Below are 13,524 nucleotides of genomic sequence, written 5' to 3' on the forward strand. Positions count from 1 at the left end.
GGGCTAAAATTTTCAAAGACCACAGAGAAATCCAATAAACCATGTATTGTTAGCACAATTCTAATGATTCTGGCTCATTTGATGAGATGATAGATCCTATACCATGAATAAAAAGATGGAATTTGCCACTCCATTCGTATTGTCAACTAATAGATATAATTGACAAAATAAAAGGCTGGAGGAGGGGATGTTATCTTCAGTCCTATCACTATGAGTTACCAGTGGACCTTACGAATCACAATCAGACAGTTTAACAAAAGCATCTCACACTGTTAATACAAGGTTATAACATTCGTGAAAATATCTTTGACATTGAAGGGTGCATATGTTTCTAAGATGGAAAATATGTATAATAACCTACGGGGACATTTGCATAAGGACAAGTTTATACACGGATTAGTATATGTGGATTGTAATACAATGTATCATAGTTACCAGATTACTTACTAAATTTGTACGTGTTAATTGTATTCAGATGTTTGGTTCAATATATTAAAATCCATGGTGTATCATCTAACGTTTGTTTAAATTGGAAAATGATGTATTTCCAACAATACTTTTGGCCTATATTACATCACTTCAAATCCATTAAGTAATTAAGATCAATTATTTCAAATAAAGAAAAGTTTAAGAGAAAAGTTAAAAAAAAAGGTGTATTAAAATATGATAAAAGCTAAGATCTTGACATCACCCAATTTATAGTACTGAATACTGAATAATACTACTTACTTTTTTGGATGATTTTAAGTCAATAGATGCCGGACTATCTCGTACATGCACTGGAGGAGCACCTGCACTGTCAAAGACTTCATCACGTTTTGATATCTCCGACTTTGCAACATCAAGATCATCTCTGTCCATTACCTCCTCTCTCGGCCGCAAGTCTTGGGAATCCACTGATGAAATAATCCGTTCACTAGTCGGAATGGACTTCTCAATGTCTCGATTATTTTCAACAGGTTCCCTCTCAATAAAAGAAACAGTCCTTTTAACCAATTCAGGGGGAAGCTCCATTTCAGATTCTGGGAGCGGATCTGAAGCAATTGAGGATGAAGAAATGTTTTTCTTGATGGAAGGAGGACTGGCATCATAAATCGGTTCCAAATGTAAGCTCTCGTCCACTGAACTGCTTGAGATGTTCAGATCTGACCCATTAGGTGAATGTTGCCTAGAGATGGTTTCAACATGACTCGTCGCTTCCTCGGAACTTAATCTCGCTACTTCTTTGTCAGCAAAGGTCCTTTCACTTACTTCTGACGATGATGAGGAGCTTGACTGACTGCTAAATTTTTGTTCAGAAGTTTCTGACTTTGAACTAATTTTAGACGGATCAAGTTCCATGGAACTGACTGCTGCTTCTTCATGGAACACAACTGGTCCCACTTTATGATGAATTTCCACATTCTGCAATTTAACATCAGTGTCATCGAGTTCAATATCTCTCTTATCAGCTGCACCTAGGACCAGACATTCTACTTCTTCGGAGGATTGGCTTCCATGTCCGACATCATCAGCAGCATTCTCTATCTTAGATATCAGCTGTGGCTCCTTGAACATATGTTCTTCATTCAGGTTCTTGTCTTCTACATCTTCTTCAGTGAGGTTCTTGTCTTCCAGATCTTCAATAGAACCCTGTGACTCTGTTTCAAGAACAGAACTTACCTTAGAATCACTGAGATCGCTAGGATGCCTTTGAAATGGAGAATAACTTGTTCCTTCAGAAGCCATGACATCAGGAACAAAATAAGGTCTCAAGCGTATATCTTTCTTGTCTTGCTTGTTCAGCCCAAAGATTGAGGGTCCAACACTAAAACTTTCATGCCTCCTAAAAAATGGCTCTTTTGGTTGAGATGTGATAAACTCTTGTTGGAAATTGTCTCCTGTAAGATCGGGCTTCTCTTCACTTGGGTCATAAGGAAGATCAAATGGGTTCCGCCTTGGTAATAAAATAGATGGAGCAGAGCCAGGGATAGGCGGCAGTCCAAGGTCATAGTTATCACTAGGAAGATCAAAAGGCTTCTGTCTTGCTGTTGAAATGGGAGGCATGTTTAATGGAAAATCAGCACTTACCAAGTCTATCAAATTCTTCTCATCTATCAAACTCATGTTCTTCCTTGATCTTCTCCTTGCAATAAGACTCTCCAATCGTTGATTCCTTTCTAGCTCAGAGCTTCCCAAGTCCATTAGATTCTTCTCATCCTCCTCCGTCCAAGTAATAGCAGACTTTGGATCTTCTTTGTCTCGTGTTTCTTCTTCGTCTTCGTTCTCATCATCTGCAGCTTCTAGTTCTTCCTGGTCTTCAGAACCATCATCAGATTCATTATCACCCTCGGAGGACTCGCTGGAACTCTCTGAAGCAGCATGAGAAACATCATGCGAAATATTGACAGGTTGAGGATTGTCTTCATCTAAAAGTGGATGCAACTCATCAAGCATTGGCATAATATCAGCTATTGAAGCATCCGGAGAAGAGCTCTCTGCTCGATCAGACCCTGAATCTAAGGCCTCGCTGTATTCCTCCTCCCTATGTTTCCAAGGTGAACCAGGAGGAGAATCAAGGTTAACCCTTCTAGAATCAAAGGAATCAACTGATTTGTCATTATCAAATTCAACACTCTCATCATCAGCCTTCGAGGTGGGAGAGTACTGATTCTCCATAAGATCCTCATCACCAATTTTATCTTCATTCTTCTGCTCATCAAACTCCCTTGCCACCCGAGAAACTCCATCAACTAGAGGAGAATGATCGCCAAATCTTTGACCTCTATGAACCTCACTAAGCAAGCTAGATTTATCAGTTGACTGGTCTACTTTATCCCTCTCTTGATCAGTATATCTATTATCACTCTCAACACGACTAACATCTCGTGACAACCCAGTTTTCAGAGGCACTATACCATCAGCTGTATCTTCTTCCATTTCAAATTGGGGTATGTTAGGGTGACCATAACTTAGCAAAGTTCCAAGCAGAAGAGCAGTGCAAACAAGAACAGGAGATACAGTCACCAATAGGGAAAATACAAAAGGAAATGATGTGTACAAAAATGCCAAGAAACACAGCATACACACAAGGAATGGATGATTCCAAACTGTCCTATAACACAGTTTAATCGGAAAAATTACAGCTTTAGTCATTTTAACTCCAATCTCTAACAATCCAATACCTATCTCTCTTGTTTTTTTATGAACAAAAGAGTTAACTTTGTCAGAAGTGGGATCTGAACATGTATTTTTTCTTCACTGTTCCCACCTAGTTCCTTTAAAGTAAGGATCAATTACTCAATTCTCTTTAGATCAAGACAAAGAATAGATAAAAATCCCACCTTTGATAAATCAATACAAACAGAAATGCAAAATTCAATGACCACGAATTCTTCCTGGGAAAAAAAAGGAAAATATTAAAAACCCAGAAAAGATTTTCATATTCAAATAACAAGAAACACTAAACAAAGAGAAAATACATACCAGCGTTGAAATAGAGATGAATCTCGATAGTGTCCACAAAAACCCAACAACTCTGCTTCGCTAAATAGGCACAGGGATTATTGGGTCTTTGTATTGGTCATTTACTAGTGTCTGTTGTGTAATTTTTGATCGATATGATTAGTCATGGTCATAGATTTGAAGGAAAGGAATCAGACAACAGCCAAAATGGGATTTTGATTTACTTGTTCAATAATACTTTAATAATGAACCTTTTCATATGCTTGGTCATCACTCGTTAGATTTAGTATGGCTAGTGATTTGTCAATGGCAGGACCATATGACTTTGAATCTTATAGTTTTGCCTACTTTTTGACACTTCACCAATTAAAAGGGATAAAGTATAAACATTTTTGGACCAGCTGATGAATATGTATTTAAGGTCAATATTCACCAAAGCTATTTTTTTTTTTATTTAACAATCATAACAATAATAATTACACATCTATCTAAAGTTAGTTCGCTCCACTATTTATTTATTTATTTCACTTATTGATACTCAATTGATCGAATTAGAGTAGTTTTCAAAACTATATTAGACATGGTATTTGCCTATATGGCACTAAAAATTTAAAATAAATAATCTATACTAAAATTTACTCCTTTTAAATTGAGAAAGTGTGTTTAAAACCTTCATATAATCCCTTTGTTGGCTTTCGAAAAGTAATTGATATATATTTTTGGAACAATAGAACCAAGGATGATAAATTCCTTTCTCTTAGATCTTTCAGGTTTTATTAATATATTAAGTAATATCTAATAAAATATTTTGTAAAATTAGTGTATATTTTAAAACAAAGGTCTTATTAGATTATGGCATTTGATTTGGTACAGTATAGTGTATGCTAATATCGACAGCCTAGAAGCTAAATATCAAACTATGATGAGTAGAAACTGGAGTTTTGACACACTAATAAATCTATTACTAGTTACTTTTCAAACTGTTTACCTCGAAAGTATCGAGTAACAATTAAATTTGATTTTGTGGTTTTAAAGATATGTGATTAACTTCAATACCAATTAATAATCAAGAAATATGAAGTAGAAATGAAAGAAATAAGTGAATCAAACCAATGTTACTCAGCAGTGGTGACGTCGAGCTTAGTGACCTCGAGATGGACTAAGAGCAATAAAGTAAGAACAATAAATGTAAAGGACAATAAAGAACAATTCTGATGAACAGTAAGAGAGAAAAGTAGGATAGTATATTCTTGCCAATGATGAGATGATGTTACAAATGATTGGGGTCCCCTTTATATAATAGGGGAACCCTAAATAAGGTATATTTCTATTTATAATAAGGAATATTCTTAATACAACTGTCTAACCGCCTAGTACGAAATCGTACAATCCTATTCCGAAATTTGCGCCATGATCTTGGGGAGGTGGCAGGAATCTAGGTCATTCTGTTATAAATCCATAACGGTACAATTTCGGGATCGAGCATACTTGACTTCGGTATTCCCTGCATTCCTATCATCAGGCATTTCATTCCGTCCTCGGGCTTGGATCTGGATCTGGTCCCTTGAACTCGAACTCGACCTTGCTCGAACTCGGGCCCAAGACGACCCCTCGAGCCTATAGATCGGAGGCATCCGATTTCGGCCGTATACAGATAGTCCCCGCGTTTCTTAGAGCAAGGCGACAAGAAATGATTTGAACCACGATTCTCCGGAGTCTTTAATGATGATGTCATACCCGTGATGTGAGCATTCGAAATGATCGAAACGTCCCGTCAGTTCTCTTCCCCAAAATATTAAATGCATGCCAGTACTAGTCGGCTACTCGACTTCCCCAATACGCTTGAGTGACTTCTATAAGTAGGCCAACTTCTTAATTTTACAAACTTTACTTCTCAGATTGTTTCCAAAATCTCATTAGCTTCTTCAGCTTCTCTGAGTTCTCCCTTCTTTTTAATTTGCCCTTACTTCACCATCAACCTCTTCTCTTTTCTTGAACTTTTACACCATAGTGGCTAAAACATCTAAATCCGTTCCCCAAAAAGAAAAAGCCTCTTCATCATCGCGGCCGATCAGAAGTAAAATGGTGGTGCCAGCCCGTATCGATGAATGCATTCCCCTGCCGTGTGAAATAACATCCGATTTCAAAGTTGAAAAACCCGTATCGACACCAGGCCGATGCGAGCCCATGTCTCGATACGTCTGTTTGATAACCAAAGATGAGCTTGAGCAGGTAAAGAAGAACTGCAATTGGGATAACAAAGATGTGGTGATTCCTTCCCCAGAGGAGGACATCACTACCCATAAAGCGGGGTACTTAAGCGTGTATACCTACCCATTCATGCTGGGGCCCGCAAATCCATCCCTGGGTCCCATAGACCCAGTTATCCTTGATTTTTGCCAACAATACCAAGTGACGCTTGGCCAAATTTACCCCTCATTCTGGCGAATCGTTCATTTGATCAGGTTCTTCTCGAGCCAGGTCGAAGGAATGCCTTTCACCCTCGACCATCTGATCAGGCTGTACAGCCCTCGCCTTTATCGAGGTGCCTTGATAAAACTGCAACGTCGATCCTCAAAATCTCTCTTTTTCGGCATCTATGAGGACAAAGACCGAGGATGGATAAGCCAGTTTGTCCGAGTCAGGACCTCTAACCTTATTCCTGCTGAGAGGATGCCATTCCCCGAGGAGTGGAACATGAAACATAAGTACATAGTACCTTTATACCCTTCTTCCTCTCGACTTCATCTTTTTCTCGATCTAACCCCTTTCCGATGGTGCAGTTGTTGCTTGGTTTCCCGGTGTTGTCCCGGACTTTGAAGATTGGGTCTAAAACTGGCATCTACCTCCTCCTACGTGGAGCGCTGCTGGCGCGATTTAGCCAAGGGCCGATGGGAGGCAAAAAACCATGGTGAGTTCTTTTGTTTGTTTACTTGTGTTTCTCAATGAAATACTTACCTTTGTCTTTATGCAGGCCTCGAAGACGTCGTTGCCATGCGGCCACCCCCGCCTGGTGAATAAGAGATCCCAAAGCCTTCCAAAGAAAAGAAAAGAAAGAGGGGGTCACTTGCAAATCTCCCAAAGCCTAAGAAAAGCGCTGCTCGAAAGCCTAAGGCCGATACTGTGGCCCTATCTCCAGAAACGGCCCAACGCCTTCGGGACCAGGAAGAAGAAGAAGATGACGACTGCCTGTTGGTAGTTCGTAAAAGAGGAAGCACCGGTGCTTCGAAGTTTTCCGAGCCGGTGGTGGCAGATGCGGTGCATCCTAGAACCGAAGAAATCTCTGAGGGGAGTTCGAGTAAAGTCTCCGAGCCATCGGGAAGCAAAAAGGCACCTTGTCTAGGAGGTTATTTGGAGGGTGAGGCCGAGGGACCCGGTCCCGAGGCCCTTCAAATAGAAGAGAACGCCCTGAGTAGGTCGCTAGGGGTAATCAACGTGGATGAGTCGCCGCTTGGTCCTGAGTTCTCCGAGGGGCAAATCCGAGATGCTCGAAACATGAAAACTCCTGATGTGGGGACGAGCCACGAAGGGCATGATATCTTTCGAGAATGCCTTGCAGGGATCAAAGATGGCCCCGACCCAGATGCTTCTTTTATTTTCGTGAGGCCCGTCGGCTCTTCAAACAAGTAAGTTTCTGTCCTCTAAAATTACGCTTGTGCTTTATCCTTGTCGTTTTGACCTATCCCTTTTTGTGAAGGCCATTGTGCTCCATAAAGAAGCGTTCTCCAAGTCTCGAGCTGAGCTTGCTCGATGTGAGGCCGAGCTTAGGAAATCTCGGAAGAGAGGGACGGTCTTAAAACCCCCTATGTCAAGAAAGAGGAGGAGATCAGCGGTCTTCGAGCCGAACTGGAAAAGGCTCGTCAAGAACAAACCGAGCTAACCGAAAAGGTAATATATCCTCTGAAGTTTTGTTATAGATTTGCCCGGTCAGCCTAAACACTTTTCCTTTGCAGTTTTAACAAAAGGGCGAGCTGGCGGAGCAGCTTCGAGAGGAGCTCAAGATGAAGGAGGCCGAGACCTAGGGGTGAAGGCAAGGCATGGACAGTCTTGCCTCCGAGAGAGATACTCTTCGGGAGCAGCTGGCTTCACTCGAACGCCAGTTTCAAAATGTGAAGGAGGAGAGCCTGGCTCGAGGCCGCAAAATCAAGGAGCTTAAAGCTAAATCCGCTGATGATCTTGCCAAGTCCAAATCTGACGTTGAGGCATTTATAACTTCGTACCGAGCTGACGCTGAAGCAGCTAACGCCCGAGAAAAGGAGATCTCTGCTACGGCCGAAGTTAATTTATCATGTGCACTTGACCACGCCAGGCGACAGTCCCGGAGGGAAACCCTCGAGGAGGTGCATGTTCGCGGCTTCGATCTCTCAGCCGATATTGAAAGGGCAAAGACTTTGGAAGAAGAGGCTGCCGCTTTGCTTTTCGATGAGGATGATTCATCCAGTGGCTCCGAGAGCGGAGGAGACGAAGACAAAGTCCCCGAGGGGGAGGTTCCCGAGGACGAAGCTCTCGAAGGTGCAGCTGCCCAAGATGTAGCTGCCGAATCTGTGGCCCCGGAGTAGATTTAAGTTTCTTTATTTTGTGTTTTTGTGCAAGTACTCCTTGTGTAAATATCTTTTGTAATCATCTTTCGGAAATACAAAAGGGACCTCTTTGTTTCGATTTTGACTTGTGTTGGATTTCATTTTGTCCTTATTTGTGGAAAATTCGATTGCACAACTCAAATGATTAGTTCGAATACTGGTTTGGATCTAGAACATAATAAACCCTTAGGTTTTTAATTGATCAACATAATGCCTCTTAAGGTCTTAGGTAGTCCTCGAGCTAAGCCCAAATCAATTTGATGCGAGCTCGGAACAAAGGGACTCTTGAGTCCGAGTTGAGTGAGAACGAGGTCTCAAACTCTACATGTTTTGGCCCTTAAGCTCTTTTAAGTTGGCCCTTAGGCTCTTATATATCTGCCCTTAGGCTCTTTAAGTTGTGCCGATTCGGCCTCTAGAGTGGCTATATAATTTTTCCCTCTTTTCGACTAAAAGACTTAGTGAAAATTTAATTATGCCTTAGCATGTGTTTTTCGTACCCATTGGGTTTTTCGAAGGTTTGACGAATGGGAACCTTATTTATAACTTGTTTATGTAATGATGGTCGAATACCTCTTGAGGTATTTTTTTTCGAAGGCTGATGTTATCGAAGCCTTTAAATTATTCGAGGGATGAAATTATCAAAGCCCTTTATAAATTCCTTTCGCCGAGGGTAGCCTGATTTAACCGGTTTTCTCAAAGTGTTTGAAGGCCTTTAATTTATGGCGGAAGTCGGACGTCTCCGAGCCGCATTATTTCGGCGGTAGCCTTTTTATATGACCGTAGTCTTTAATATGGTCGTAGCCTTCGGGTATGTCACTTGGACTTGTTTCCTGATAACCTTTCGAACTTGTTCGAAAAGTTAGTCCCCGAGTATATTGGCCTTGGCCTTTGTTTCGGGGGGATTCCTCTTTGAGGTCTTATGAGTCCGAGTTTTCGATGACTCGGATGTGCTGACTGTCGATGACAGTCCCCGAGTGTCTCGGGGTTGCATTCGTGCTTTGGCTCTTGAGCCGTTTCCCGTAGGATTATAAGTGTAGAACTCGTATAATAGTAGACTTCTTTGAGACACAAAGTGTTTTTGATATAAACAGAATGCTTCTTCAAATAATTGATACATGCGAACATGTTTTGTCGTCGGGGCTCGACTATTCTATGTGGACACGGTTCATCTGACTGTTTGGCCCATTACAAAGTTTTCCTATCGAGCCCTCTTAGGCGTGAAGTATTTTCCTCAAAAATATGATCTCCGAGGGTGATGCCCCCCCAGTATTCGAGGTTGATTGAAAAGAAGCCTTGGATACTGTTGAGTTCTCCTTAGGTAGCATATAATTGTTGCCTCGTTCAAAACCTTGCCGGTAAAACCCATTTGGGACAAAATCCGGTCTAAGGGAAAAAGAGTGCAACGCATGCTTTAAAACCTACGGCCTTCGTGTAAAAAGGGTGTCTTCTATAGCTTCGATTGAAAACCTGCACTGAATTAGCTTTAAACTCAAATGGACAAAAGGACAGAGTCATACCTTAGCAGTAGTATCGTTTGAGTAATGATACGTTCCAATTGTTTGGTAGTTGTTCACCTTCCATCGTGCTAAGTTTGTAAGATCCTTTACCGACAACTCCGAGGACTCGGTACGGTCCTTCCCAATTTGGGCCCAGTTTCCCTTCATTCGGGTCTCGAGTATTGAGGGTGACTTTCTGTAGAACTAAGTCCCCGATTCTAAAATGTCGAAGATTGGTCCTTCTATTGTAATACCTTTCGGTCATTTGCTTCTGCGCGGCCATCCGAACGAGTGCTGTTTCTCGCTTTTCGTCTAATAGCTCGAGGCCGATATTCGTAGCCTCGTGATTTGAATCCTCCGATGCATGTCGAAACCTGACGCTGGGTTCTCCGACCTCGACAGGGATAAGGGCCTTGGAGCCATATACCAAAGAAAATGAGGTAGCCCAGTGCTAAACTTTGATGTTGTTCGATATGCCCAAAGAACCTCGGGTAAAACTTCTCCCCATTTCCCTTTTGCATCGTCCAACCTTTTCTTCAAGTTTTGAATGATAGTTTTATTCGTTGACTCGGCCTGTCCATTTCCAGTTGGGTGGTATGGTGTTGATAAGATCCTCTTTATTTTGTGTGCTTCGAGGAACTCCGTCACCTTGCTGCCGATGAATTGTTTTCCATTGTCACATACAATCTCGGTAGGTATGCCGAACCGGCATATGATGTGGTCCCAGATGAAGTCAATAACTTCTTTTTCTCTGACCTTCTCGAAGGCCTGTGCTTCTACCCATTTAGAAAAATAGTCAGTCATAAACAGAATAAACTTAGCTTTACCTGGGGCCGTTGGTAGGGGTCCGACTATGTCCATTCCCCATTTCATGAAAGCCAAGGGGATAGAACTGAATGGGGTTGTTCTCCGGGCTGATGGATCATAGGTGCAAATCGTTGGCACTTATCACATTTTTTGACAAATTCCTTAGTATCTTTTTCCATGCTATCCCAGTAATACCCTGCTCTGATAACTTTGCGAATCAAAGACTCGGCGCCGGAGTGATTCCCACAAGTGCCTTCGTGGATTTCTCGTAGAACATAATCGGTGTCCCCTGGCCCTAAACATACCACCAATGGCCCATCGAATTTTCTCCGGTACAATGTTCCATCTTCATCTAATGCAAACCTAGCAACCTTGGTTCGTAAGGCCCTCGATTCTTTGTGATCCGATGGGAGTTTTCCACTCTTCAAATAGTCGATATACTTATTCCTCCAGTCTCACGTCAAACTTATTGAATTTATCTCGGCATGACCCTCTTCAACTACAGACCTCGGCAACTGGACGACAGTCCTCGGGACGATGTCATCTTCTTCGACCGAGGATCCCAGATTTGCAAGTGCATCGTCCTCGCTATTTTGTTCTCGAGGCACATGATCCAGAGTCCACTCCTTGAAGCGGTGCAAAGTTACCTGCAACCTATCCAAGTACCGTTGCATTCTATCCACTCGAACTTCGAAACTTTTGTTTACTTGGTTTACCACCAATAGAGAGTCACACTTGGCTTCGATAACTTTTGCTCCCAAGGTCTTACCTAGCTCGAGACCTGCAATCATGGCCTCATACTCGACCTCATTGTTAGTTAATCTAGAAGTTTTGATAGATTGTCTAATGGTATCACCCGTGGGTGGTTTCAAGACAATGCCAAGCCCGGACCCTTTCACATTCGAGGCACCATCCGTAAAAAGGGTCCATACCCCGATGATGTACCCGAACTTAGCAGGAGTTCTTTCTCTACTTCGGGTACGAGGGTCGGCGTAAAATCATCGGGGGAAGTCACTGTTGCCTCAGCACGGCCCGCGGTCATTTTCTCGCGGATCGCGGTGGCCCAGTGCTTTGTAAAATCAACTTGCTTTAGCGCGGCCGCATCCCTAATTGTGCGGTCCGCGCTGACTCAACGCGAGCGTGCCCCCATTTTACGCGGTCCGCGTTGGTAAGATTCAGCGAGGTGTCATTTTTGGGGTTTGTTCAGTGCGGCCCGCTGTCGTACATTTTTTGGATTATCTGGATGACTGTACATATTAGATTCTCAGTTTATGTTCGTTGGTTTGATTTTCTAGTTGGTCTGTATATAACTTTATATTTTAGCTATTTTTCTCGTACTTTTTCTTCTCTTTTGGTCTGTATATAAAGTTACATTTGGTATATTTTCATCCCTCATTGTATATTCTACTCCCCTATTGTACATATTCATTCTGTTTTTTTCTATTTTCGCAAAATTTTTTGTTTTTAGCTTCGTAGATAGGCTCGTAGCCTTTTGTTTTGTTTTTGGCGTTTTCAATAAGCCCTTGGTTTTCTTAATGCCACGGTTCTTTCCAAGGGCGGAGTATAGTGCGAACCGGGTGGCTCTTCCCAATGATAGATGGCGTGACAACCTTCTTAAGGGTTTGAGTCTGTTTTTGATTTTTCTTTTGTTTTTGATTTTTCGTAGTTAAGGGTACCTCAGGCAAAGCTTCACTTGGGCCTAACACATTTGCCTTCGATCCCATGATCAAAGACATAATGTTGTGTATAGGATGGTGAAAGTCGTGGCCTTGAGACTCTTGTGTTGACCAAACAATCATCATGTGGTCTTTTTGGACCATTGTGCGCTTGAATCATAACTGAGGTCGTTGTAGGCCCTCGACTCGATGTCTTTAGCAATCCCCTAGCATGTGTGGTGAGGAATCAAATTGTGAGTCCAAGTCCCGAGCCAATGGTCTAGAACTTGCCCTGAATGTTTGTTGAGGCGAAATCCTAGGTGAAACTTGACTCGAGAAGTGATTATAGGCTCTCCTTGATCCCAATGTTAAGTTGAACAATTCAATGGCCTACCAATGAAATGATCCCTAGTTAACCCTTTCGAGCCTTGAACTTTTTTTTTTCTTTTTTATTTCAAGAACCAATGTTACAAGCCTATACCCGTTCTAAAAGATACCCTCTCTTGGCACCCAAAATCTTCCCTTGAGTAATGGCAAATGTCTAAGTTTGGGGGAGGAGTGACAAGAAAAGAAGCAAAAGTGGTAAAAGGTGCGAAAGCAAAAGAAAAAGGGAAGCAATGAAAAAGAAAGAAAAGAAAAAGACAACAAAGAATGAACAATGTGAAAAAGAATAAAAAGGGGATACAAGGGAAACAAAAGTGAAAAAGGCGTAGAAAAAGTAGAAAAAGGAGAAATGATTTGAATTGCATAAGAAAGAGTGACAATGTGTCCCTCTAATCCCTTGAAAAGAAGTGAAATACTCAAATGAGTCAAGAAAGTGTGCCAAAATGAATCAAAGGAAGTGCTTAAGGGAAGATTGAACCCATTTGAACAAAAACATGTCCTACCCTTACCCAAAAGCCTTCACAATGAATCCGCAAAAGCCCTATATGATCTTGAGTTGAAGGAAACCTACATTAGTGGATACTTACATAAGGGGCAAGCATATGGTACCTAGAGCCGGACTTGTGACATTCTTCTTGAGAGAAATGACTGAAAGTCCATCAACCTCGGTTTGTGTGTCAATACTCTAAAAGGTGAGGTTCGCTTAGGGAGAGTTGAGGATGTGTGAGTTTGGGTTCCACAATGACCAAGGTAATTGAGAAAAGTTCTTTGATGAAATGTGTCAACCCTTGACGCTCTTGTGTCACACTTGATCCATAGTTTTCAAAGTTTAAAATGTGTTAATGATGCATTCGTATTGAGGGCAATTGTTAGTCCCAATTGATGCTTGTTGAGGTTACTTTAGGATAGCTGGAATCACTTGGATGTTCCTTTAAGGGGTGGGTTTTATTTTGTTTGCTTGAGGACAAGCAAAGGTTTAAGTTTGGGGGAGTTGATAAGTAGGATTTTAACATGTTTTATGCCCCTACTTGCCTATGCTTTGAGTATAATTTGATACAAAATAATCCCAAAATGCTCACAGGTTGTGCTTGATTGCAGGTTTGACCAACAAAGTGACTGAAATATCAAGGATCGGCTCAAAACAGAGTGAAACCTGCT

At 41.7% G+C, this 13,524-nt stretch overlaps 1 protein-coding gene across 1 annotated transcript in view; it reads right to left on the reverse strand.

Annotated features, from left to right (window-relative positions):
* The window catches only part of LOC109236588, a 9,940-nt gene extending 6,160 nt beyond the window's left edge, over positions 1-3,780 (reverse strand). The window contains exons 1-2 of the mRNA XM_019402784.1: positions 3,466-3,780; positions 730-3,377 (exon numbers count right to left, since the gene is read on the reverse strand). Coding sequence (XP_019258329.1) covers positions 730-3,135 — 2,406 coding nt within the window. The 5' untranslated portion in view covers positions 3,136-3,377; positions 3,466-3,780. The remainder of the gene's footprint in view (positions 1-729; positions 3,378-3,465) is intronic.
* Positions 3,781-13,524: the final 9,744 nt, after the last annotated feature.

The sequence above is a fragment of the Nicotiana attenuata genome, unplaced genomic scaffold (assembly GCF_001879085.1).
Source record: "Nicotiana attenuata strain UT unplaced genomic scaffold, NIATTr2, whole genome shotgun sequence".
In the NCBI taxonomy this organism is placed as follows: domain Eukaryota; kingdom Viridiplantae; phylum Streptophyta; class Magnoliopsida; order Solanales; family Solanaceae; genus Nicotiana; species Nicotiana attenuata.